Raw genomic sequence first — 25,666 nt, forward strand, 5'->3', positions numbered from 1 at the left:
CCAAGCAGTTGCCACCTGCCCGGATTGGTCAGCAGAGTGCAAGCCTAAAGCTATCTTCAGGGCTCTCAACCCTGCCCCCAGGTGTTTCTGCCACCTGCGGTCTGCCACCTGGATTCTGCGGTGACGCCAGAGAGTCCCGGGGTCCTAAATCCCACCAGGGAGTCTCCTGAGCACAAAGCCCCTTAACCCCAGGGGCCCAAGTGCCAAGCTCCCTTATACCAAACCATTATCCCTAATGATGTTGAGCCATAGGCATATATACATTTCAGTCCCTTCCACTTGGCTATGAGAAATCCACTTTATTTTAACTCCTCTGATAAAAGTAGGAGTGTCACACACAGTATGTGGTATCCTAATAGTTTTTTAAAAATCTATTACAGAATCTATACTCTATAAAAACATCTATATTGCATAAAAATTCTATGATCTAGTCTAAACTTTAAAAAACATCTTTAAAGGTCAGTTTTGTTTGGGGCACTCGTATTATCTAAAGCATAAATGGAAGACATCTGTTGGATGTATCATGCAAATGTTGGGGATTTTCCCAAGTAATCCCTGTTTTCTGATAGCTACTACTGATCTTGGCTTTCTTGTGATCAATGAGAGACATTTGGGCAGAGCAATGTAGTTCCATTTCATAGAGTCATAGAATCATTTTGATTGGAAATGACTTGTCAGAACTTGTCCAGCCATTATCTACCTCTACCAAGTCTGATGATAAATGTCTTCAGATAGTTAAATGAACATCTTTAGTGTGGCTGTTGCGTATGAGATAAATGGATTTTAATTTAAACATGAGGCTATTGTTATTGCCACTATAAATGAGAGGTTCACAACCCTGGGCATGAGCCTGCACAGAGGTGTTCATCCACTTCTGAGTCACCTGGAAAACTTGATGCTTGTTTTTGTGCCTGTGGTCTGCAGCAGCAGGGTGAATCATGCAAGCTGTGACAGCATTTTGCTTGAGGACTGTGGAAAAGCATTGTTGACGTGTTTTTGTTGGGTAACAGTGAACAAGTAAAATTTAATGTAAACTGAGGATAAAGCTTGTGGGTGAATTAATTTCTCTTGCAGCTTGTTAAGCTTTTATGAAAGGCCTATGTCCAGTCATCCAGTGCCCAGACATGCAGTCTAATGCCAGATGCTACTCTAACCCTCCCCCCCAAATAGCGCTGCCAGCTGGCAAGGTGGGGACTCTATGTGCCTGTAATGAGAGGTGAGGTGGAGACATAGTCACTGCTGGGGAGTCCCTGCTCTTTAACATACAGTTCATCTATGCAGTTTGACACTAAAGCAGGATGTGGTGTGCAGATCTGGCCAAGTGCTAGTCTTTAATGATAAACATGGAACAGCAGACTGACAGGAGAGACAGTTTTGGGGGAAGTGGCTAACTGACCTCCAGCATTATCCAAGGCAGACCAAGGTAATAGTAGGGGATTCCCTTCTCAGGGGAACTGAGAGCCCAGTTTGCAGGCCTGATCCATCCCACAGGGAGGTCTGCTGCCTCCCTAGGGCATGGGTTAAGAACATTTCTAAGAGACTCCCCAATCTGGTGAGGCCATCAGACTATTACCCACCGCTGGTTATGCAGCTTGGGAGTGATGAGGCAATGCATAGGAATAAAAAAGCAATTAAAAAATACCTCAGGGCTTTGGGGAGATTACTTGAGGGCTCTGGAGCACAAGTGGTTTTCTACTCAATCCCTGTAGTGACAGGAAGTGATACTGAAGGAAAGAAAAAAATCCATGTGATTAACACATGGCTTAGAGGTTGGTGCCACCAACAGAACTTTGGGGGTTTTGACCATGGGGATGTTTTCTTGGCACCGGGTCTACTGGCAACCAGTGGAGTTCATCTGTTCCACGAGGGGACAAGAATCCTTGCTCATGAGCTGGCTGGGCTCATTGACAAGGCTTTAAATTAGTTTTAAAGGGGGACAGGGATGTAGCTGGCCTTGACACCAGGAACTCTGGGTGTAGTGGCCCAACACTTCTGGAGCAGTGTGTTGGCATCTTAGATAATCAGAAGGTCTACCTCACCTCAAGGTTGAACACGATGTACTCAACTCCCTCCCTGAAATGTTTATACACCAATGCATACAGCATGGGCAATAGACAGGAACTGGAGGCCATTGTGCTACAGGGAAACTATGATCTGGCAGCCATCACAGAAACCTGGTGGGATGAGTCCCACAACTGGAGAGCTGCAATCAATGGGTACCAACTTTTCAGAAGGGATAGGCAAGGAAGAAGAGATGGTGGAATGGCCTCTATGTTAGGGAAACATACAAAACTGTGCAAATTAATGAAGGTGATGATAGGGTTGAGTCCCTATGGATAAGAATCACGAGTAAGGTCAGCAAGAGTGATGTCATGGTGGGAATCTGTTACAGAGCACCCAACCAGGATGAAGAGGCAGATGAAATTTTTTGTAAGCAGTTGAGAGAGGTTTCACAATCACCACTGCTTGGTCTCATGGGAGACTTCAATTTCCCGGATGTCTGCTGGAAATACAGACAATACAGCAGGGAGAGAACAGTCCTGGAGGTTCCTGGAGTGTGTGGAGAATAATTTCCTGACACAACTGGTGAGGGAGCCAACCAGGGGAGGTGCCCTTCTGGACCTGCTACTTGCAAACAGGGATGAACTTGTGGGGGAAGTAAAGGTTGGAGACTGTCTAGGGCTCAGTGATCATGAGATGATTGAGTTCTTGTTATGAATATGAATTACTATTTATTCATAAGGAAAATACGATTTAAAAAATAATTAGTTAGCAATGTGAAAAAATCCCCCAAAATTATTAATGGGTATGGCTGTAGTATATTTACAATGGATATAAGCAATGTTAACAGTTTAAACAGTATTAAGCAAACCAGGGAAAATAACCCTGGGAAAGAGAATCGAACGCAGCGTTATGCTGCTTGTCCACCAGGAGCAGGTTTGACAGGATCCTTGCCAAAATGCCAGCAGTAAGACAGATAGAACCTTTTAGAAAGAGGCTTGTATAGGGAGAAACAATTACTCACAATTTTATTTCTCCAGAATTCTCTCTGGAGCTGCAATATAGTCCAAGTTACGCAGAGCAATGGGAGTTCCACCCACATGGAGAGGCGCTGGTTGCCGGCAGGGCTGTCTCACTGTCCCAATGGCCAGGCTGACCGTAGCATGATGGCAGGCAGCTCTTGACACTTCCCAGGGTTGGCAGGCCGTCTCAAGGTTTCAGGCTCTTGGCAATATCCAATAGCCTGTTTCTCTTGGCACTTTGCTGCAAGGTCTGGGTTTGAGAAGCAGGCGCTTAAGCTGGAAGTCACTTATTGCTGCAGGAGGATGGTTCTCTGGGTCTTGCCTCACCCAGGATTTGTCCCCCTGCCCAACAAGACACATTTGTCTGCTCCTAGGCTTTTACAATGCAAAGAGCCTGACTATGGTTTCAGTGCACCTTACGCAAAGGGGCTTATAGATGTCTTTCTGGGTAAACTGAAGCACGGCCTGCTGGGTAGGTTCAGACTAGACATTAGGGAAAAACAAATTCACAGCAAGAGTGGTCAGGCATTGGAACATGCTGCCCAAGGAGGTGGTTGAGTCACTGATCCTGAATGTGTTTTAAGGGTCATTTGAATGTGGTGCTTGGGGATATGCTTTAGAAGTGAACCTGTAGAGTAGGGTTATTGGTTGGACTTGGTGATCCTGAAGGTCTCTTCCAGCCTGAATGCTTCTGTGATTTTGTGAAAACTGCACTTCTCCAAGCTGTTTGAGTATCCTTCTCACACACAGAGATGCTGCTTGTGTGGAAGTTATATCAGAATGTGCTGGGTTGAGGCAGCCCCCTCTCTGCCCACCACGGGCAGGAATAAAACACTCAGACAAACGGATTGCAAAAGTGATGAAAGTTTAAATAGAAAGCAGTGAATGTTACAGAGAACCCAAAGCGCAGTGACAAAGAAAGATCCCAAAGCAAACCCAGAGGCATCCCATTCCCACCTGAGGGTACACCCGAGACCCTCAGGGCTCCTTCTTCCCCCTCCCTCTGCTGGGCTAGTCTCAGCTGGCCAGGCCTGAGACTGCCCATCCCCCCGTGGCCTTGGGCCTAGCCAGGCCCAAAGCCAGGAGACATCTCCCCCAGTTACTGGCTGGCGGAGGAGGAAGAAAAGAAGAGTGCCAGACCCCGCACTGGATCTTATAGTGGTGCAAAGAATCATGGCAGGAAATACACAATTTCCTGTGTCCATCCCTCTGGGCTGGACTTCTGGACACAGGAAGTGAACACACCAGGGGGGCACCCAGCTCAAACTGCAACACAGTAATTGAGGCTTTCCCTTTAATCTGGTAATTTCAGATACGTTGCTCTTACCTGTTTTCAAGTCAATGTATTCCTTAAAATGATGCTGTTTTGTTTCAACTGTAAGTGTTGTAAGTGAAAAATGGAATTACGTATTAAATATAGAACTGAAAGTAATACAGTAAGAATTTATTGATTTTTAAGAAAGTTACAGTAATGCCACGATACTGTGTTTAGCCTAAACAAGAGGATTTTTGTCTGCCCTGTGAAAGTACAGGTGCTTTATCTGCAAAGAATTACACTTAAGATGAAAAAAAGAGAAAAGACTGGTTATCATGTCAAGTGTGAACTGTGCACTGTCAGATTATCTTGTTCATTTCATATAAGCAGATAACTTTTGCGGAACCCTGTCCAGGAGATTGAGATTTTTAACTTTCTCATATCTAGGCTACATCCTTTAGAAAACTACAGTGTTCTAAAAAAACACTTCTGTGTTAATATAGAATTATTTTCTGCTGTAACAACTTTGAAAAGATTGCCAGCAACTTTGCAAAGTCAAAAAAGCACTGGATGGAAATAGGACTGTTTGGTAGAGTTTCCAAATATTTGTTACATATTCTCTGTGGAAGACAGTCTTTCTCTCAAGAAGCTATGGTATTTATTAGACACCAATGTTTTGCTCAGTGAATACAAATAAACAAAATTGATACCTAGCTGGTACTTCTTATCTCTTGAAGGCAGACCTGGAGCCATTGCTTTTTGATTGTTCTTTGGCATAAATAAAGGGAATAATTTTATGTATAAGTCAGTTTTTGTTTACTGAGAGCTGACTTAGAATAGAAAAGTAGTGTCATTCTGTCCACCCCATAGATGTGTCTTCTTAGGATGATAACCCACTCTGAATATGAAGGTTTTATAAGATGTTCATACGTAAGGAGTTCAGGCTTTTTAGTGCACAACTGAATTCACTAGTGTCATGGGTTTTAGTCCTTGATGTGCAGTGACAGAAATAGATCGTGATTTGTGGGTCTGTGTTCTGTGTTTTTGCAGGATATCCATGTATCGGCTTAATTTAAGAACATTTCATGGGAATTCCTAAATCAATGCCTTTTAATTTTACAGCCTTCACAAATAGGATTTAATTCAGTGTTTGTACAATAATTTGAGACTGCTGAACTTTATTTGTGTTGTTGGTAAATACTCTGCTGTTGCTTGGAGAAATCATTCATGTACAGAAAAGCTTTCAACAGATGGAAATCAGACCATTATAGTGATTCAGGGTAGCTGAAATACAGAGAACAAGTGTTAAATACTTTCCTAAGTAGTGAGTGCATAGATTCACTTGGCAATTGATGACTTAATGTGGTTCCCTCCAAATCTGATACTCTCTTGTACTGATGCAAGGTGCTCAAGGAGTGCTTGTAAAATCTGTCATTCATTGACAACTGTGTCCTATTCTTCATTGCTAATTCATCCTCAGCTTTTGCTTAATGCATACAGAATACTATGGTGGTGGTAGTGATACTTTTCAAAACAAAGCCTTGAGAAAAAAGACCTAGTGCACTCTGGAATATTTTTCCAAAGGTATCCATCCTCAACCATTAAACCTCACATTTTGCGGGAAGTTTACCAGCATCAAAGAGGGTTGTAAGAGTGTGAAACTCAGGAATTCTATGAAGTCAGTTTTGGATGGATTTTTTTGTTCTGCTCAATTATATGTTTTTTCACTTGCCTTTCTTGCATATGCGTGAGCGCTCTCTTGGTGTATGGAGAGATGGGGATGTTGGGATTTTTCGGTCTTTTTGCCCTTTGAACATCAGATGAGACATAAGTCCAAGCTGTTTGGAGAAAATAATGGTGTCATTACTGTTAAAGAGGTTGTCAGTGTGATTGATGTAGATGAAGCACAGAAGACTTACTCCTAGCTTAGCAACAATTTGCAGATGAAGGTTTGCTGAATCACAGAATAGTAGGGCTTGAAAGGGACCTCCATTTTAAAAGTCTCCAGAGAAAGAGACTCCACAACCTCTGGGCAGCCTGATCCAACGTTCTGTCACCCTCAAAGTTTTTCCTTAAGTTTAAGTGAGATCTCCTGTGTTCTAGTTTGTACCCTTTGCCCCTCATCCTATCACTGGGCACCACTGAAAAGAGCCCAGCTCTACGCTCATTATTTCCACTCTTTAGACACTTACATGCATTTATAAGATCCCCTCTCAGTCTTCTTATCGCAGACTAAAGAGCCCACAGGTCAGAAGTTCCTGTACTAGTCAGTGAAAACCCTTGCCCTCTCTTTCACAGCTAGGCAGAGATGGTGATTTAATTTTGGAGACTGTCTGCTTCTGTACTGCATTTGAGTTTTCCCATATTTGTGTCTGATATAGCCAATGCTTCTTGTTTTTTCCTCTGTTTCAGCACCCAAAGACAATGAAGAACGTGTGTTCCGGGAGCGTATGCGCCCCAGGAAGCGGCAAGGTGCTGTGCGACGCAGAGTACACCAGGTTAATGGACACAAGTTTATGGCCACTTATCTTAGACAACCAACATATTGTTCGCACTGCAGAGATTTTATATGGTATGAAGCCTCTTTGCTTTATTTGCAACGTTGAATTGAGGAATTAACATTCCCTCCTATTCTGATGAAGTATAAATGGCATACAGTACTAGTGCTTTTCTTCTTCATTTTAATATTAAGCTGTCACCAGTTTTGCAGATGATAATTAAAGACTGTTACATTTCCATCACAAATGTTAGAATTTGTTTTACTTTGTGTGTTTTTTCTCCTCTGAGACACAAAGTTTAATCTCTTCCTGTCTAGTACACTTGATAAACTCCAGGTAGAGTCAGTCTAGTGTTCTGTAGGTGCAAATTTAGACCTAAAGTGTAAATTTAGACCTAAATTAGACCAATTTTGCCAAGATGACTAAATTCTTTGTTAGGTGCTTAAGTATTGCCATCTTCCTCCTATTAAACGACAAGCCCCTATACATCCCACTGAACTTAATGGAATATGGGGATATTAGACTTTGAATGATCAAGGGTTTTGGTGCTCAGTGTACAGGGTCTTTATTATTGCATTGTATGTCTAGAACTACCTTTTAGAAATTATTTACCTTAGTTTTGAGTACTTGCAATTCTCAGATAGGGAAAATGGTAGAGACATTCCATTTCCAGTTATTTTTCAGCAACTCTATTCATCCATATTTAGTGCATCTTAAGAATCTGTAGTGAATCAGTCTTTCTTAATGTGAGGTGATGTGAATTGTACACAAACTACATTTCTCTGCAGGTTATTCTTTACATTAGCTAAGGGGATTTCAAGCAGCAATATTGGCAAATTCAATATTCTGTCTGTTTAAAGGCCTGCTTGATGACTATTTTACCATGGTAGGGCTTCCCTATGTACCCTTCAGCTTTGCCTATTTTATTGTAGTAAATATGCCTTTACTTTGTACTCTGTAGGCTTATTGTTCTACTTGTTCCTTCTTAACAGCTGAAATATGATTCCTACTTTGAACTTATCTCAGTTTAGGCATACGGTTGTGAGATTATTGAGTCCTTTAAACTTGTGCATACCCAGTAAAGAGAAGAAAAAATGTTTTTCATTTTTATAAATACATGTTCTTAATTTTCTAAAACACTGTTTTATTTTCAGGGGTGTAATAGGAAAACAGGGATATCAATGTCAAGGTAAGAGCAAATCTACAAGAGGACAGTTTGAATGTAGGTATTACAATATGCATGATATGTTCATTGGGCATAGTTTATGTACAAGAATTTAGCGCAATGTGGTCAGAATAAGCTTATCTTACAAAGATATAATCTTTACAGCAAGTCACAGTAAGATTTGTTGAAGCTCTTGTCCTTAGGCATCATATATAAAGCACGAGCACAGTTAACATCACTTAACAGCACATCCTATGTATCTCTTGATGCACATTCAACTAAGGGGGGGCATATCTGCAGATGTTGGTTTAATTTAGCACTTCATGTATTTTAAAATTTTGAATTCTTTATTCTGCTTAAGATTCTTTGTTTAAAAATGCCAACTAATTGCTAAGACTGTAATTAAATAGATGAGATAATTATAGAGGTCATCATTATAGAAGGTTATAGGAAAGACTACAGAAGTGCTTCATTTTTAAGCCAGTTTCTTATACTCCTAATTTTTTATGCAGTCATCTCTTGGGATGATGCTTTTCTACTTAATTTTCATCAGACAAGTAGAAATAATCAAGTTAACAATGATTTATTTTTTTTTCAGTTACAAAAGACTTGATGAAATCTCATTGTAAATAAACAAATGCAAATAATGGATCTGTACACTATATGAATTACTTCCTTGAGTTCTGATTTTAATTTATTTTTTGTCTTCCAACAATGACCAATAGTACAAGAAAATTGAAGTAATTATTTTACTCTGCAGGTTTCTTCTTCACTGAATGACCTTAAATCCTGCAGTATGTTAGACCTTGTAACTTTTAATCTTTCAATCTGTTGTGTATGCAAAAGTTACTCATCGAGTATGTAATCAGTATGAATATTGACAAAGCGTTTTTGGCTCCTGAAACCTTTTACTGTTATCAGCTTATGATAACATGTTACAGAAAGAATGTTCTACTTGGTTTTTTCTGTTCTTTGACTTTTGCAATGAATTATCTTTATGTCTCTTTTCCACTGGAAGCTCTTCAGACAGGAATTGTATTTGCCATTGTGACTTCTATAATGTGCATATCATGGACTTCATCAGATCAATCAAATATGTAAAAAATGGAGAATATTTGTGGTTAATATTTCCAAAGGTAATTTGTAGTTCAATGGCAGATACGCTTTAGTTCTCTTACAATTCTTTGTTCTCCTGAAGTCCATTATATTCTACCTTTGTTTCCCAGCCTTACTTCATCAAGGATTCACCAAGTCACTTGCAGCCTTTAAAGTCCCAGCACTTCTAGTCTTCTCAGATGAGTCTTTTGCTTCATGAAAACTCATTCTTTTATCTGTTTGTTTTTTTTGTTTATAGTTTGCACTTGTGTAGTCCACAAGAGATGCCATGAACTTATAATAACGAAATGTGCTGGCTTAAAAAAACAGGAAACTCATGACGAGGTAAATATTTATAAAATAAATTCTCTAGATAAAATTCCGTCTTTAATCTGTTCAAAGTAGTGTCATCTCCTCTGTTTGGTCAATAAATGTTACCAGTCTTTTTGTGCCCTTCTGCTTATAAAGTAATGTAGCATTTACTTTGGAAGGACAGATTACCACAACAGTTTCATTTACGCGGGAATTATTGTTCAGCAATTTATTCCTAATTAGTACACTTTTTATATTATCTGAATGCTGATAGTCTCAGCAAGGTCTTTCCAGTCCTTTTTTAACATCCTCCATTTCTGAGTTAATACCAGTTTTCTTATTCTGTTTCAAAAAGAAACAAGTGGAGACCTTTTATCCCTTTTACTGCATTTTACATGGCTGGGTCATTGGCAGCTGATAGGATAAGCAGTATGCTTGGGTATCTTGCATCAACCTAAAAGAAAGCCCAGAATTTGCTTGCAAAGTCTCACCTCAACAAAGACTGTCATCAGAACTGTTAAAATGTAGAACAAAAGCCATCTGTGTATTGAAGAATGCCCATGGATATTGTATAAGACAGTAGTGATGACACAAGGCACTGCATAACAGATTTTCTAGAATAAGTATTCTCTACCACTAGCAACCATTTACATATTAATGTAATTAACACAATATGTGCTTTATGTTGTTGTGCATTTAAATAAGACATCACCTGAAGATGCCTTTGCAACGGCACTGTCAGGGAAGTAAATACATATATCTGCCAACACCATGTTCAGCTCCAGATCAGAAAAGGGGACAAAGCAACTGTTTCACATGGGTTAAAAGTCTCTCTCAGCTAAGAAGGTCATTTTAAGCTTGGTTAGGAAATGACCATTGATTTCTGTGGACAGATATGCAACAGGCAGTGATGTGACTGCTGTAGTGTTCAAGACTCCTCAACTTTGGGGCATCCTTTATGACTAGGTTGAAAGGGAACAACTCGGGGGGGATAGGGTTTATGGATTTTTACTCAGTTGTAGCCTTCAACTGTAACCAGTGAATGCTTTACCTTATATGGAATTTTGTTGTCTGTCTTTTAGCAGAAATGCAAATTAATGCTGACTGTCCCTTTCTGTTTTGTGCAATAGCAAGGGCTATCTTTCATGATGGAATAGAATAGAATAGAATAGAATAGAATAGAATAGAATAGAATAGAATAGAATAGAATAGAATAGAATAGAATAGAATAGAGCAGGTTGAAAAAGACCTCAGAGATCATCAAGTCCAACCCAACACCGTCTAATCAACTAAACCATGGCACCAAGTGCCTCAGCCAGTGTCTTCTTAAACACTTCCAGTGATGGTGACTCTACCACCTCACTGGGCAGCACATTCCAATGGCCAATCTCTCTGGGAACAACTTCTTCCTAACATCCAGCCTAAACCTCCTCTGGCACAGCTTGAGACTGTGTCCTTTTGTTCTGGTGCTGGTTGCCTGGGAGAAGAGACCAACCCCCACCTGGCTACAACCTCCCTTCAGGTAGTTGTAGATGACATTGAGGTCTCCCCTGAGCCTCCTTTTCTCCAGGCTAAGCAACCCCAGCTCCCTCAGCCTCTCCTCACAGGGCTGTGCTCCAGATCCCTCCCCAGCCTCTTTGCCCTTCTCTGGACACATTCAGTTGTCTCAATGTCCTTCTTAAATTGAGGGGCTCAGAATTAGACATAGTCCTCAAGGTGTGGCCTAACCAGTGCAGTGTACAGGGGCAGAATTACCTTCTTGCTCCTGCTGGCCACACTATTCCTGATCCAGGCCAGTATACCATTGGCCTTCTTGGCCACCTGGGCACACTGTTGGCTCATGTTCCGCCTACTGTCCACCAGTACCCCCAGGTCCCTTTCTGCCTGGCTGCTCTCCAGCCACTCTGACCCCAGCCTATAGCACTGCATGGAGTTGTTGTGACCAGTGTGTAGAACCCTGCACTTAGATATGTTAAATCTCGTGCCCTCGGATTCTGCCCATCTGTCCAGCCTGGCAAGGTCCCTCTGCAGAGCTCTCCTACCCTCTAACAGATCAACTCCTGCCCCCAGCTTGGTGTCACCTGCAAATTTACTGATGACGGATTCAATGCCCTCGTCTAGATCATCAATAAAGGTATTGAACAGGATGAGGCCCAGCACTGATCCCTGGGGGACACCACTAGTGCCTGGCTGCCAGCTGGATGTGGCACCATTCACCACCACTCTCTGGGCTCAGCCTCCAGCCAGTTCCTAACCCAGCTCAGAGTGCTGCTGTCCAAGGCAGGGACTGACATCTTGGCCAGGAGTTTGCTGTGGAGGACAGTGTCAAAGGCCTTGATGAAGTCCAGACAGACTACATCCACAGCCTGCCCCACAGCCCAGCCCCATCATAGAAGATCAGGTTGGTGAGGCAGGACCTGCCCTTCCTAAATCCATGCTGGCTGGGCCTGATCCCTTGGCCATCCCGTAAGTGCTGTGTGATTGCACTCAAGATGACCTGTTCCATAATCTTGCCTGGCACTGAGGTCAGGCTGACAGGCCTGGAATTCCCTGGCTCATCCAACCGGCCCTTCTTGTGGATGGGCATCACGTTGGCAGCTTCCAGTCATCTGGGACCTCTCCCATGAGCTAGGAGTGGTGAAAAATTATGGAGAGCACCTTGGCAGCTCATCTGCCAGCTGTCTCAGCACTCTAGGATGGATCCCATCTGGTCCCATGGACTTGTGGGGATCCAAGTGGCTAAGGAAGTCTCTAACTACTTCCTCCTGAATCACAGGGGTACTGTGCTGCTCCCTGCCTCCATCTGCCAGCTCAGGAGGCCAGTTGTCCTGCAGACAACCTATCCTGCTATTAAAAGTTGAGGCAAAGAACGTGTTAAGTCCCTCTGCCTTTTCCTCATTTTTAGTTACAATATTCCCCTTCATGTCCACCAAGGAGTGGAGGTTGTCCTTGCCCTCCTCTTGCCATTAATATATTTGTAGAAGGATTTTTTGTTGTCCTTCACAGCAGTGCCAGGCTAAGCTCTAAATGGGCTTTTGCCTCTCTAATTTTTTTCCTACATGACCTAGCAACATCCTTAAACATTCCATGGGTCACATCTCCCTCCTTCCAAAGATGATACACCCTCTTTTTTTCCCTTAATTCACTCAGAAGCTCATTGCCCATCCAGGCTGTCTGCCCCGGGGCTCATCTCCAGCACATTGGCACAGCCTGTTCCTGCATCTTCAAGAGTTCTTTCTTGAAGTAGGTCCAGCCCTCCTGGACCCCTTTGTTTTTAAGGGCTGTTTCCCAAGGTATCTTCTGAGTTAGTTCCTTGAGTAACCTGAAGTCTGCCCTCTGGAAGTTCGGAGTGGAGGTTTTGTTGCTGCCTCTCTTAGCTTGACTGCATATTGAAAAATTATCTCATGGTCACTGGACCCCAGACAGCCTCCAACCACCACATCTCCCACCAGCCCTTCTCTGCTTGTAAAAAGAAGGTCAAGCAAAGCTTTACCCTTGCTAGGTTCACTCAGAAACTGGCATAAGAAGGTATCCTCCATGCATGCATAAGAACCTTCTAGACTGCCTCCTCTCTGCTGTGTTAAGTTCGCAGCAGATATCAGGCAGGTTAAAGTCACCCATAAGAACAAGGTCTGGTGATCTTGAGACAGCCTCTAGCTGCCTATAGAATAATTCATGAACCTCTTCATCTTGGTTGGGTGGTCTATAACAGATTCCAACCAGGATATATCACAGTATCACAGTATCACAAAGGTTGGAAGAGACCTCAAGGATCATCGAGTCCAACCTGTTACCACAGACCTCATGACTAGACCATGGCACCAAGTGCCACATCCAGTCTCCTCCACCTCCAGGGATGGTGACTCCACCACCTCCCTGGGCAGCCCATTCCAATGACGAATGACTTGCTCAGTGAAGAACTTTCTCCTCACCTCGAGTCTAAACCTCCCCTGGGTGCAGCTTGAGACTGTGTCCCCTTGTTCTGGTGCTGGTTGCCTGGGAGAAGAGACCAACCCCTTCTTGTCTACAACCACCTTTCAGGTAGTTGTAGAGGACAATGAGGTCACCCCTGATCCTCCTCTTCTCCAGGCTAAACAATCCCAGCTCCCTCAGAATCCCAGCTCCCTCGGAAGATGTCTGCCTTGTTGGCCTTCCCTGTAATTCTCACCCACAGGCACTCAACCTGATTATCTCTGGTTCCATGGCATCTAGAGCCTCACTGATGTACAGGGCCACCCCTCCACCCCTTCTCCCTTGCCTGTCTCTCCTGAAGAGCCTGTAGCCATTGATTACAATGCTCCAGTCACGTGAGTCGTCCCACCACATTTCTGTGATGGCAACTACATCATAACTATCCTGCTGCAACAAGGCTTCCAGCTCCTCTTGTCTGTTACCCGTGCTGCATGTATTAGAATAGAATAGAATAGAATAAACCAAGTTGGAAGAGACTGTCAAGATCATCGCGTCCAACCCATCAACCAATCCAACACCACCTAAACAACTAAACCATGGCACCAAGCACCCCATCAAGTCTCCTCCTGAACACCTCCAATGATGGTGACTCCACCACCTCCCCGGGCAGCCCATTCCAATGGGCAATCACTCTCTCTGTATAGAACTTCTTCCTAACATCCAGCCTAAACCTCCCCTGGCGCAGCCTGAGACTGTGTACATGCACTGCAGCTGGGCTGCTGGTTTCACTCCTGACTCCAGCTTACCACCCTCAGACTCCTGTCTGGGGGGACTGGTTTCAGCTCCTTCCCCCTTCAAATCTAGTTTAAAGCCCTGTCAATGAGACCTGCCAGCTCCCTTCCTAGAACCCTTTTCCCTCTGTGGGATAGGCTGTTCTCATAAGGTGAGGTAGCCTGTGGGTGATCCCAGTTCCTTGGCCACACAGGAAAAATTCCTTACATTTATTTCTTAAAAGTCTAAATTTATATTCTAAAAAAGACTAGCTTTAAATTACAACCACTGACTGAGTGGTTGACTGAGATTCTTCCTACGCAATTCACAACTATTTTTGATACTGGAAGCATTCTCTAATAGCTGGTTCACAACCAATATTTTCCATCCAAAACTTCATCACATGGATAGGATTATGATAAAGGACTGTGTTTGGCTAGTGCTGGTTTTGCATAGTACTCACAGGAAGATACAAAATCTTGTGTAGATTTATATTTCCAGGCTCCAGACTGGTGGAGACTTGTATGCTGTACTGATAAAATGGTCTCATTGTTTAGAAGGGTACAAGATCTTTGGAGAGAAGCCAGTGGTAATAGAAAAGGAAAAGAAAAACATTCACATAAATCCTCTGCTATACAGAGGCCACTATAAAAATGTATCGATGACAGTAAGTAATCATACCTTGGAATCCCTGAGCACAGTTTATCATTGGTATGAAAAAGTAAAGGAGCTGTGGTGTATTTCTAATTCTCAGATCTGTATTGGTTTGGCATCTTTCTCCTGAAACAATTGGAAGTGACTTCCTTGCCTTCCACATCAAGAAATCTTTCCTGATAGCTATCCATCTGTTGTTCCCCAAAGTACTAGGAAGTAGACTTTAGTCTTTATCTCTTGGACAACAGCAGCCTTTCCATCCCTTTTCTCCAAACAATGAGAACTCTGGTATATCTAATACAGTATATCTAATGCAAAGATCATCTGAGCACAGATCTATTTCATCTTGTTTGAATTCGGTATGATTTCAAAACATAGTGGGGCCTTGGCATCTGCTGATCAGAAAGAAATTAATAAGAATTAAATATGTTGTGCTCTCCTCTTTCAGCAAGTGGGATCCCAGCGTTTCAGTGTCAATATGCCTCACAAGTTCAGCATTCACAACTACAAAGTGCCCACATTCTGTGACCACTGTGGTTCATTGCTCTGGGGTCTTTTGAGACAAGGTTTACAATGCAAAGGTAAGGATTCAGAGCTTTTCTTGTTCTTTGTGAGTGGCTTGAAGACTTGGGAATAGTTTGAGTAATTCGGTCTTTTCCAGCATATACAGAAATTAATAGAATGTAAATAGCAGACTGCTGTAGGGATTGCCATTATGGTTAGAAAAATGCTGTTCACAACATCAGCCAATACCATATGCAAAGGACAGAGGTGCAGAAACATATTTTGCACTTGCTGCTGTGTAGGTTTATTGCCATGTAGGAAATTAGAAGTTGACAGAAAATTGAGAGCATGAGACTCTACATGCCTTCATCTTATATGCCTTTTGTGCTTTCAAGTTTGTGATGATGTTTGTTTAACATCATTATTCCATCAGCTTTTTGCTTTAATACCATCTTCAAAAATTACTGTTATGTACCGGCTAGGCTAGGCAAAACCAGTCCTGTGTGCCCTTATCCAGAAGATGAGATGTTCTGATATCTAGATAAAACATCCTTTGTGATGGTCTGCCTAGTCCCTCTATTCCAGAAAACAAAGGATTAACTTTGTTCTACAGCTTAAGGACTGTGTGCTCTGAAGTTGCTGCTGGAAGGTGCATTCATGTCATGTTAGCTGGCTAAAAGAAATGGTTGGTTCCATATCTCCTCGTTTCAAGCAGGTGTATATATTCTAAATAGGGGAGAAAATAGTACAAACCTGCAAAGGAATGTTGTATTTTAGAAATAGTAAATAAAATACTTCAATTAGTATGTTGATGAGAGTGATGTCAAGTGGATTGCCTCATTGTTATAAAGCAGTAACTAATAGAATTACAAGCATTTTCAATTTGTTACACCCTTACAAATGGGTAGGTCCAGCTTCATAAATAGAGAAAATCATGTTATGTACACTTCTCAACTGCAGATGTGTGGAGTCATATATGTGTGTGTATAAACATGTAGTATTTAGATGAGTCATAACTGTTGGTGAAGGCCAGACCTAATGTTTCATGTCACAAATTGTTGAGTAGCAAGGGAAAGAAGAAATTTTTTTCCTAGCAAACTGATACACACTGAGGGCATTCTGAAGTTCAAACCTTTCCTTGTGATTCTAGAAAGTGATCAGTTAAAAAAATGTTAGACTAAATACTATTACTTTACTACTATTGAAGACTTTAAGCACTATCTTAATTATGGTGGGCATATGTTCAGATAAAATTTTTCAGTTTAACCTGTTTAGATATTTTCTCTCTGAATTTTAACCAGAGCTGTAGTATTTCTCCACTTAATCTGTGAGTATATTGGTTCACTTTTGTATTCTCTCTCAAGTACTAGAGAGGTTCGTTTGCTCTTTGCTGTAGAAAATAATGTTATTTCTCATATGTATGTGTTTCCTGTGTAGCAGATGCATAGAAGCAATAGTTGAAAGAGCCAGTGTTCATATAATTAGTGCCTATAAAAATGAAGTATTGTCTTCATAAAATCTAGAACCCACCTGAGCTATAAATTATACTTTCTCTGTGCTTTTTTTTCTCTCTTCACAAGTGCTGAGCAATGTTCCCTTTTTCAGTGATGTACTTGTTTGCCTAGCATAGTTATTAACACCCCCAAAAAGAGTGTGTCCCAGAGGTTTCTTCTTCTTCTTCTTCTTCTGTTGTTTCACTGCTTATTCCTGTGCTTCTTTTTATAAAGGACATTCATGAAGTTGGACTGCACCAATTTTTCCTGCCTCCTTTATTTCAAGCAGTCCAGTTTGTCCGTGTCCACAGTTAAATGCATCCTGCGCCAAACATTTTACTTGCCACTGAACTTTTGTCACCAAATATACATGTATTGAAAAAAATGTCACATGTAACAATTTCTTTTTGCTCTTCTTGTGAGCTAAAAGGTACTTGAAAAGGAAAGACACCTGCTTTCCAAAGCACATGGTTACTGCTGCAGGTACAGTGCCTGTGCATGGTCTTAGAGGAAAATGTGGTTTGTTTCTGTTGTGCTTATACCGTGAAGTCATTGTTGATGAACATTGTAATGAAATGCAGCTTTATAAATGCATAATTCTAAGATTTTTTTTCCTCTGAAAAATAATGAAATTAGGAATATGAGCAATTGAATGTTAATCTAGTATTAATTACACTTGCAGATTTGCTTTCCTTATGCCTTGCTCCACAAGAGGGCAGTGAAGTCTAAGATATTATACGTCATCTGTTGCTAACAAATCCACACTGTGCTATTTTTAATGGAGCTATATGTTCTTCTTCATACCCCATATCCTGGAAGCAATATGACGTTTTTTCCTCTTACTAGTGAGCTAGTTTAAGAAGATGATATTTAAGAGCTCTTTGCTTATTAAATGGATTGCTATCTAAAGAAAGTGAATGTCTAACAGTGCCAAAGACTTATTAAAACTTAAACCAGTGTGGCTTTATGCCTACTTACATGAGCAGTTAATCTACATGAGTAAAATAGAATAAGAGGTAGTAATAATACCTGAGGAACTACTTTTGTACTTTGATTATGAGAGCAGAAGTGGGCTGCTAAATCTGAGCTATGAAGGACTTTTCTTCTAATTCAAATTTTATCTAAGGTTTACTGAGATTGTTAGATATTTTCATTTGCTCCTGTATCTGTTCTGAGTACTGCATGTAATCACTATTTTCATGTAATCATTATTTGACATAATCGCAGTAGAAGAATTTTAAACAGGCTAGTAATTCTGTATTAGGATTCATGTGTCACCATAAATTCAGCTAAGTCTTTTTCTACTGTAATTTCATTTATTTAAAAAAGTTATTGGTAGGTCCAAAAAGATCTGATTTAAATAAGGCAAATGCATGCCAAGGTAGTATTTAATTTACTGTACAACTTTACATTTCATTGCAGTTTGCAAGATGAATGTACATCGACGCTGTGAAACAAATGTGGCACCAAACTGTGGAGTGGACGCTAGAGGCATAGCTAAAGTTCTTGCAGATCTTGGAGTCACTCCGGATAAAATCACTAACAGTGGGCAGAGGAGGAAAAAGGTAATTCTACTATGTAGTGCCACATACTATGTCTACTATGTAGTGTCATATAAAAAAAACCTGAGATGAGCATGGCTTACTGCAACTGTACAAGCTGGGCTTCAGTACCACTCATTTGACTCACAAAGAAAATTTTCAGTCAGTACAGAGCTAAGACTGGCTTTTGATTCGTAAGCACAAATAATCTATTCTGAATTTTGATACACAATTTATTTTGACCTGCTGCAGTTTTGCAAGCCTGGAGTCTTTATAGAATCCAGAAGGAGTTCTGGGGGTTTTTTGGTTGTTGGTTGGTTTTTCGGTGGGGTCGTTTTTTGGTGTTTGGGTTTTTTTGTTTGTTTGGGTTTGTTGGGTTGTTTTGGGGGTATTTGTTTGTTTGTTTGTTTTTAATTTTGAGGCATATGATTTGACAGAAAGAAAGTGAGTGGCACAACAGTTTGTAGAAACAAAGATGTCGCTTTGGTACAGAATTGGTATTGTATTGAGACACAGTGCTACTCTGTGACATTATAAATGCAGATCATGACCAACATGAAAAGGAGCTGGTTGCCAGATGATGGTTCTAGAGTAGTTCATCACAAAGAACTAGACTGTTCTGGAATAAAAAGGATAGGTCAATATAATTACATCCAAAGCTGATGGAATTATTCTGGATTGTTTATGTAGCCAGTATCACAATTTGGCCACACTTTCTATTTGTGTAATTGTGACAACAGATCCATTGCTCTCACTTAAAGAAATAAATCACAGAATCATAGAATTCATTGGGTTGGAAAGGACCTTTGAAAATCATCTAGTCCAACTCCTCTGCAGCAAGCAGAGACATCCCCAACTAGATCAAATTGTTCAGAGCCCTATCAATCCTGACCTCGATTGTGTCCAGGATGGAGCCTCCACCACCTCCTTGGGCAACCTGTTCCAGCATTCTACCACCCTCACAGTAAAGAACTTCCTAATGCCCAATCTATATCTACTCCACTGGTTTAAAACCATCGCCCCTCATCCTAGTACTGCATGCCCTTGTAAACAGTCTCCTCACAGCTTTCTTGTAAGCCCCCATGATTTCTTAAAATTGGAATTGTTCATAGCTAATTGCAGGTGCAGAGACTCAACAGCCAGTTCCTGGAAGCTCTTCATCAGAAGAAGATAGGTCAAAGTCAGCACCAACTTCACCATGTGATCAAGGTCAGATATGTCTTTTTATTTCCTAACTGATACTTACTGTGTATATGCTGTGTATTGTATTTTCCTTCTTGGTGTGGAGTAAAAAAGCAATTAAATTTATGAACTGCAAAACTTTTTTTAAAAGACCTACTTATCATTTTGTTAGTCTGTGAAATTAAGTGGCTTTTATAGGGAAAACTGTAAAACAGTCATTTAAATTATTAAGTGTACTAGACGAGTCCGTGCCTAAACAAATATCCTTATGTAAGGAGGTTATATGTTCTACTGTAAGAGTGAGGACATTTGAAACAGAACTACAGACCCTGAGAGAACCTTTACTTATTGGGAAAACTTCTCTCTGTTAGTGAAATAAATAAAATTGCCTCTGTGCAATTCCAGGTCGAACATTTGTGATAATAAAAACTTCCATTTAGTTAGGCTATGCCAGCATGCCTGTGTTGTCTCTAGAGACCTTGTAAAATCATGTTTCCTTTCAGTGATTTTTTTTTTCCATGCATAGATTTGGAGACAGATATTTTAATCTTCACTGATATGACCTGACTTGACAGAACATGCCTCTGATCAGCACTTTCTGGATCTGATCTGACTGTTGTTTTTAAAAATCAGACATCTGTGAAATGTCTTGTGTACCATCACACGTGCAAGCTGATGACCAAAAAATCTTTACACCAAGATGTAGGAAGATGGATGCTTTTGTGTCAGAGTCTCTGAAAATTATTTACAGTTGAGAAACTTCTCAGTCTTATTATCAAGGAAGACACTTTCAAAGGTCTGCAGTAATAAGTATTGTAAGGCTCTAATCCAGAAATCATTTTAATTTGTCAGTCTTTTAGTTTCACGGGCAGTATTTTGATTAAATAGTATTTTTTTAATACTTGATCTTTTGCTTCAATTAAGAACAAAGCATTTTTCTATATTCCCTCTTAAATTTCACTTTTGTAGCTCTTCCTTTCAAGGCTATCAGGCAGAAGTACTATGCAAGAGCTCAAGGCAGACCTCAAGGTCTGTTAGTCACCAGAACTCACTACATTTAACACTGAGAAACCATTCCATTTAGCATACCTACACAATTGCTGCTTGAAGCAGCGCTAGGAAGTGGTCAAATACTTTATTGGCAGGCATCTGATAACAGCTGGAGCTGAGTAAGATGCTGCATTCCTGTTGACTTTAAGGACTGGGACACTCAACTATCCTTTGAACTTTCAAAGACACAACTGAAAATACTTAAGCAGGCAGATGAGTAAATGCTGCAGGAAGATATGATTATTCCAAAAAAGTACTTCTCTGTGGTACAGGAACACCCAAAATCACTAAAACAACTGCTATTCTGACACTCATGTTTTGTAGGTGTCATTTTCTTAGCTTCAATTTAAAAGGCCAGTCTTCCTGTTGGAGAAGGGTTTTAGGTGATTGCCGTAAGGCAGAAAAGCAGTTTGCTGAATATATGTTCTTAACCCCAGAATGCTCAACACAGTATTCGAGGATGCTGAATGTCCTTTCTCAAAACTGATGTAAACTAACACAGGCAGGTTTTCTGATGGCTTTTGAAAACAAACACCTTTTTATCACATTTCTACAGAAATCAAAGAGCTGGAAAACAATATTAGGAAAGCATTATCATTTGACAATCGAGGAGAGGAGCACAGAGCAACTGCTACAACATCGACAGACAACCAGCTTAACAAAGCTGGGGAGAATGGTGAAAACGGAGAGGTCAAACAGGCCCAGACCAAGCGAATAGGCCTCGAAGAGTTCAACTTCATCAAAGTATTAGGGAAAGGCAGCTTTGGCAAGGTTGGTAGCTTTGGGGTTTGGTGGGGCTTTTTTGTTTTTCTTTGTTGTTTTTTTTACTGATGGGCAGGCTTTTTGTGACTGTATTCATAGTGACATTCAGGAAAGTGCTTCCACTCATTGGGTAAAAGCAACTTTTACTCCACAGATCTGGAATATCAGCCTCCAGATCAGCTGACATTTTCTGTACTTCAGCTCATTTTGCTAACTAGAGTCAAGTCATTTGAAACAAAATGTTGATATTGTGCTGTTTCAGGACTTTGGTAATGAAAACATGCAGAGAGTTACACACATACTGTTCAACAAGATAATTGTGGTTGGGCAGGGTAAAAACAGCCCAGTACTAATGTTGTGGTGTACTGAGTTCATTCCCTTTCTAGATAATACCCAGTTCAAGTTTACTTATTTGACAGAATGGTTTGTGTTTTGTTTTTTTTTGTCAGTGGCTATGCTCAGTACTGGCTGGAGGAGGCAGAACTCCAGCATTGCCACTCAGATATGCAAGAGGCTTAGGCAGCTGTCCAAAATACCACATACACAGCAAAGATGTAATTCACCAGATACCATCACACAGTAGAACATTGGTGAGAGTGGAGAGGGCATTGCTGTATTGACAAGGCTTACAGATTTTCTTTCCCAGTGCTGTGCATCATGGAATCAAGGAAGACCAAAATGTCAATCTGTTTCACAAGTACACTCCTCCTTTCCTCATATAAGGGAGCTCTAGATACAGGGGGACAGGACTGAAGTAGTTCTTTCATCTCCCTGTTTTCTAATCCTTTTTCTGAAGATTAGTGTAGCTTTAGGGCAGGAATCACCTTAAACAGAGTATAGAATTTGAACCTTAAATAGTATTAGCAGTTAAAATCAACAACTTTAAAACATCTGGAATGGCACATGGGATTGTATGCTAAGTTCATCACACACAAATCTCACTAACAAAAATGGGAGATAAAGTAGGAAATAAATTCCTGTTCAATATCAACTGCTTTCTTTTTTAGTTTTTGAGATCTCACTTATAGGCACTCATTAAGATGTGTAAGTGAGGGGATAAAACCTTTCTATCTTCTGCTTTCTTAACTGACAGATACTGATAGATACTGATACTGATAACTGATAGATGCTGTCTACATAAGATTTAAACACCACAGGTACATTTTTCTAAAATAACATATAAAACTTCACTCAGCCAAGTATATAGCTGTCTTGTGTAGAATAGAATAGAATTAACCAGGTTGGAAAAGACCTTCGAGATCATCAAGTCCAACCTATCACCCAACACCATCTAATTAACTAAACCATGGCACCAAGTGCCTCATCCAGGCTCTTCTTAAACACCTCCAGTGATGGTGACTCCACCACCTCCCTGGGCAGCACATTCCAATGGCCAATCTCTCTTTCTGGGAAGAACTTCTTCCTAACATCCAGCCTGAATGTCCCCTGGTGCAGCTTGAGACTGTGTCCTCTTGTTCTGGTGCTGGTTGCCTGGGAGAAGAGACCAACCCCCACCTGGCTACAACCTCCTTTCAGGTAGTTGTAGAGAGCAATAAGGTCTCCCCTGAGCCTCCTCCAGGCTAAGCAACCCCAGCTTCCTCAGTCTCTCCTCACAGGGCTGTGCTTCAGACCCCTCCCCAGCTTTGTTGCCCTTCTCTGGACACCTTCCAGCAACTCAACATCTTTCCTAAACTGAGGAGCCCGGAACTGGACACAGGACTCAAGGTGTGGCCTAACCAGTGCTGAGTACAGGGGCAGAATGACTTCCCTGCTCCTGCTGGCCACACTGCTCCTGATCCAGGCCAGGATGCCATTGGCTTTCTTAGCCACCTGGGCACACTGCTGTGTATTTCCAGTGCAAACTCATGTGTAACCCTGAGTTAATGGTATCTTGTTGCTCATATGTAAATGTAATTACTGTTCATTTTAGGTAATGTTAGCTGAGCTGAAAGGAAAAGATGAAGTATATGCAGTGAAAGTTTTGAAGAAAGATGTCATACTTCAGGATGATGATGTAGACTGTACAATGACAGAAAAGAGAATTCTGGCATTAGCACGGAAACACCCATACCTAACACAACTTTACTGCTGCTTCCAGACGAAGGTAAGATACCTGAGCCTTCTACCTTTTTGGTTTTTTTTCCCAAGGAACAATGTTTACTATTTCCAGAACAAATACAGCAACATGACAGTACAGCAAGACCGCAAAAATATTTTGGAGAAACGTTTGCCATTTCAGTAATATTGAATAGGAATACTGACTACTATTAAGTAGCCTAAATGCTATTACCCTCTAAGTACCAAGAGATGGCAGTAAATGAGCGTAATTTAAGAAACAAAACAAAACAACCACACGAAAAGATGCCACAGGAAAATACCTGAAAAGCAACCAGCTTCCTTCAAATATCCAGATTGTTTGGTTTCTTTAAGTAAGAAACTACATTTGAGTATTTGAGTCCATTTAATGGAAAAGGTTCCTGCTTTAAATCAGTAATTAAACTGGCATTTTGAACAATTAAGCGTTACTAATGGTGTGGATGAGTGTGTATATGTGCATGTGTAGCTAGCTACATATTCATATATTATAACCAAAACTGTATATGTTAAGCAGTTGTAATGATTATGTGTCTAGAGTTACAGAAATCTGTGTCTGAAGGATCTTCCAGCAAAGTTTTTCTGGAAAGATAAATATTATTTCACATTAAAAAAATGATAAAATGCTAGCACTTGGGTGAGAATAAACTCTGCAAACAGAACACACCACACTGCCAAATTGTAAATAAATGTATCAGCAGCTTGGTGTGAATCAGATGGCAGAACACTGGTTAAGATCAGCTTTACATTAGGTGAATTACGTGGAAGGTTCTCTTGCCACTTGCTTTGATTTCCTGGAGATTTAATTTCTTTTGTATTTCTAATCTGTTCTCCCTTCTTTTGCATCATGCATCAAAGCAAGATATCAGAAATTCTTCTTGTCATCTTCTCCCTTCCTAGATCTCTTGTGCAGAGAGAAGCTATTATTTGTGGCTTTGCTTGAAGTCAGCGGAACTGATAGTGAAGTGATTTATATACTTACAAGTTATAAGCTAGTGACTCTTGTCAAACAGCTGAAACTATGCCTGGTGATAGCCAATCAAATTAAAAATCTCCATTTGAAAAATTGAAGGGTTTTCTTGAGCGTGGCCTATGAACAATCTGTGAAGAACTCTTTATAAAGAAAAAAAAAATTGTAAAAGGAAAAGCAATGCATCTGCTAAAGCTATAAATTATTCATAAATTACCAAAAAAAAATGAAAATGTGCCAAGAAAATTAGTCACTGAATGATTTCATAGAATACAGAACGCATTGGATTGGAAGGGACCTTTAAAGGTCATCTAGTCCAACCCCCCTGCAGTAAGCAGGGACATGCCCAACCCAATTTGCTCAGGTTCAGTGGGAAAACAGGTAAAAAAATTGATTCCAACATGGTCTATAGTTAAAATAGAATACATAGAATAAACCAGGTTGGAAGAGACCTTCAAGATCATTGCATCCAACCCATCAACCAATCCAACACCACCTAAACAACTAACCCATGGCACCAAGCACCCCATCAAGTCTCCTCCTGAACACCTCCAATGATGGTGACTCCACCACCTCCCCGGGCAGCCCATTCCAATGGGCAATCACACTCTCTGTATAGGACTTCTTCCTAACATCCATCCTAAACCTCCCCTGGTGCAGCCTGAGACTGTCCTCTTGTTCTGGTACTGGCCGCCTGGGAGAAGAGACCAACCCCCACCTGTCTACAACCTCCCTTCAGGTAGTTGTAGAGAGTAATAAGGTCACCCCTGAGTCTCCTCTTCTCCAGGCTAAGCAACCCCAGCTCCCTCAGCCTCTCCTTATAGGGCTTGTGTTCCAAACCCCTCACCAACTTTGTTGCCCTTCTCTGGACACGCTCCAGCAAGTCAACCTCCTTCCTAAACTGAGGGGCCCAGAACTGGACACAGTACTCGAGGTGCGGCCTAACCAGTGCAGTGTACAGGGGCAGAATGACCTCCCTGCTCCTGCTGGCCACACTGTTCCTGATGCAGGCCAGGATGCCATTGGCCCTCTTAGCTGCCTGGGCACACTGCAGGCTCATGTTCAGTCTACCGTCAACCAGCACCCCCAGGTCCCTCTCAGCCTGACTGCTCTCCAGCCACTCTGACCCCAGCTTGTAGCTCTGCATGGGGTTGTTGTGGCCAATGTGCAGAACCCGGCACTTGGATGTGTTCAGTCTCATGCCGTTGGACTCTGCCCATCTGCCCAGCCTGTCAAGGTCCCTCTGCAGAGCCTCTCTACCCTCCAGCAGATCTGAATCAATGGCTATTGTACAATAGAGTTAAAAATGTTTTTAACAGTAGTGTTTAGTTACTTACACTTCAATTATATGTTCTGCCATGGCTGCTTTACTTTGAAGAACTGAT

At 41.2% G+C, this 25,666-nt stretch overlaps 1 protein-coding gene across 2 annotated transcripts in view; it reads left to right on the top strand.

Moving 5' to 3' along the window:
- The window catches only part of PRKCE (protein kinase C epsilon), a 322,277-nt gene that overhangs the window by 189,900 nt on the left and 106,711 nt on the right, over positions 1-25,666 (top strand). For both annotated transcript variants that reach the window (XM_054168685.1, XM_054168684.1), the window contains exons 3-10: positions 6,691-6,850; positions 7,931-7,965; positions 9,296-9,381; positions 15,134-15,266; positions 18,105-18,247; positions 19,336-19,432; positions 21,012-21,226; positions 23,148-23,321. In XM_054168685.1, the coding sequence (XP_054024660.1) occupies positions 6,691-6,850; positions 7,931-7,965; positions 9,296-9,381; positions 15,134-15,266; positions 18,105-18,247; positions 19,336-19,432; positions 21,012-21,226; positions 23,148-23,321 (1,043 nt within the window). The remainder of the gene's footprint in view (positions 1-6,690; positions 6,851-7,930; positions 7,966-9,295; positions 9,382-15,133; positions 15,267-18,104; positions 18,248-19,335; positions 19,433-21,011; positions 21,227-23,147; positions 23,322-25,666) is intronic.

The sequence above is a fragment of the Dryobates pubescens genome, chromosome 16 (genome assembly GCF_014839835.1).
Source record: "Dryobates pubescens isolate bDryPub1 chromosome 16, bDryPub1.pri, whole genome shotgun sequence".
In the NCBI taxonomy this organism is placed as follows: Eukaryota; Metazoa; Chordata; class Aves; order Piciformes; family Picidae; genus Dryobates; species Dryobates pubescens.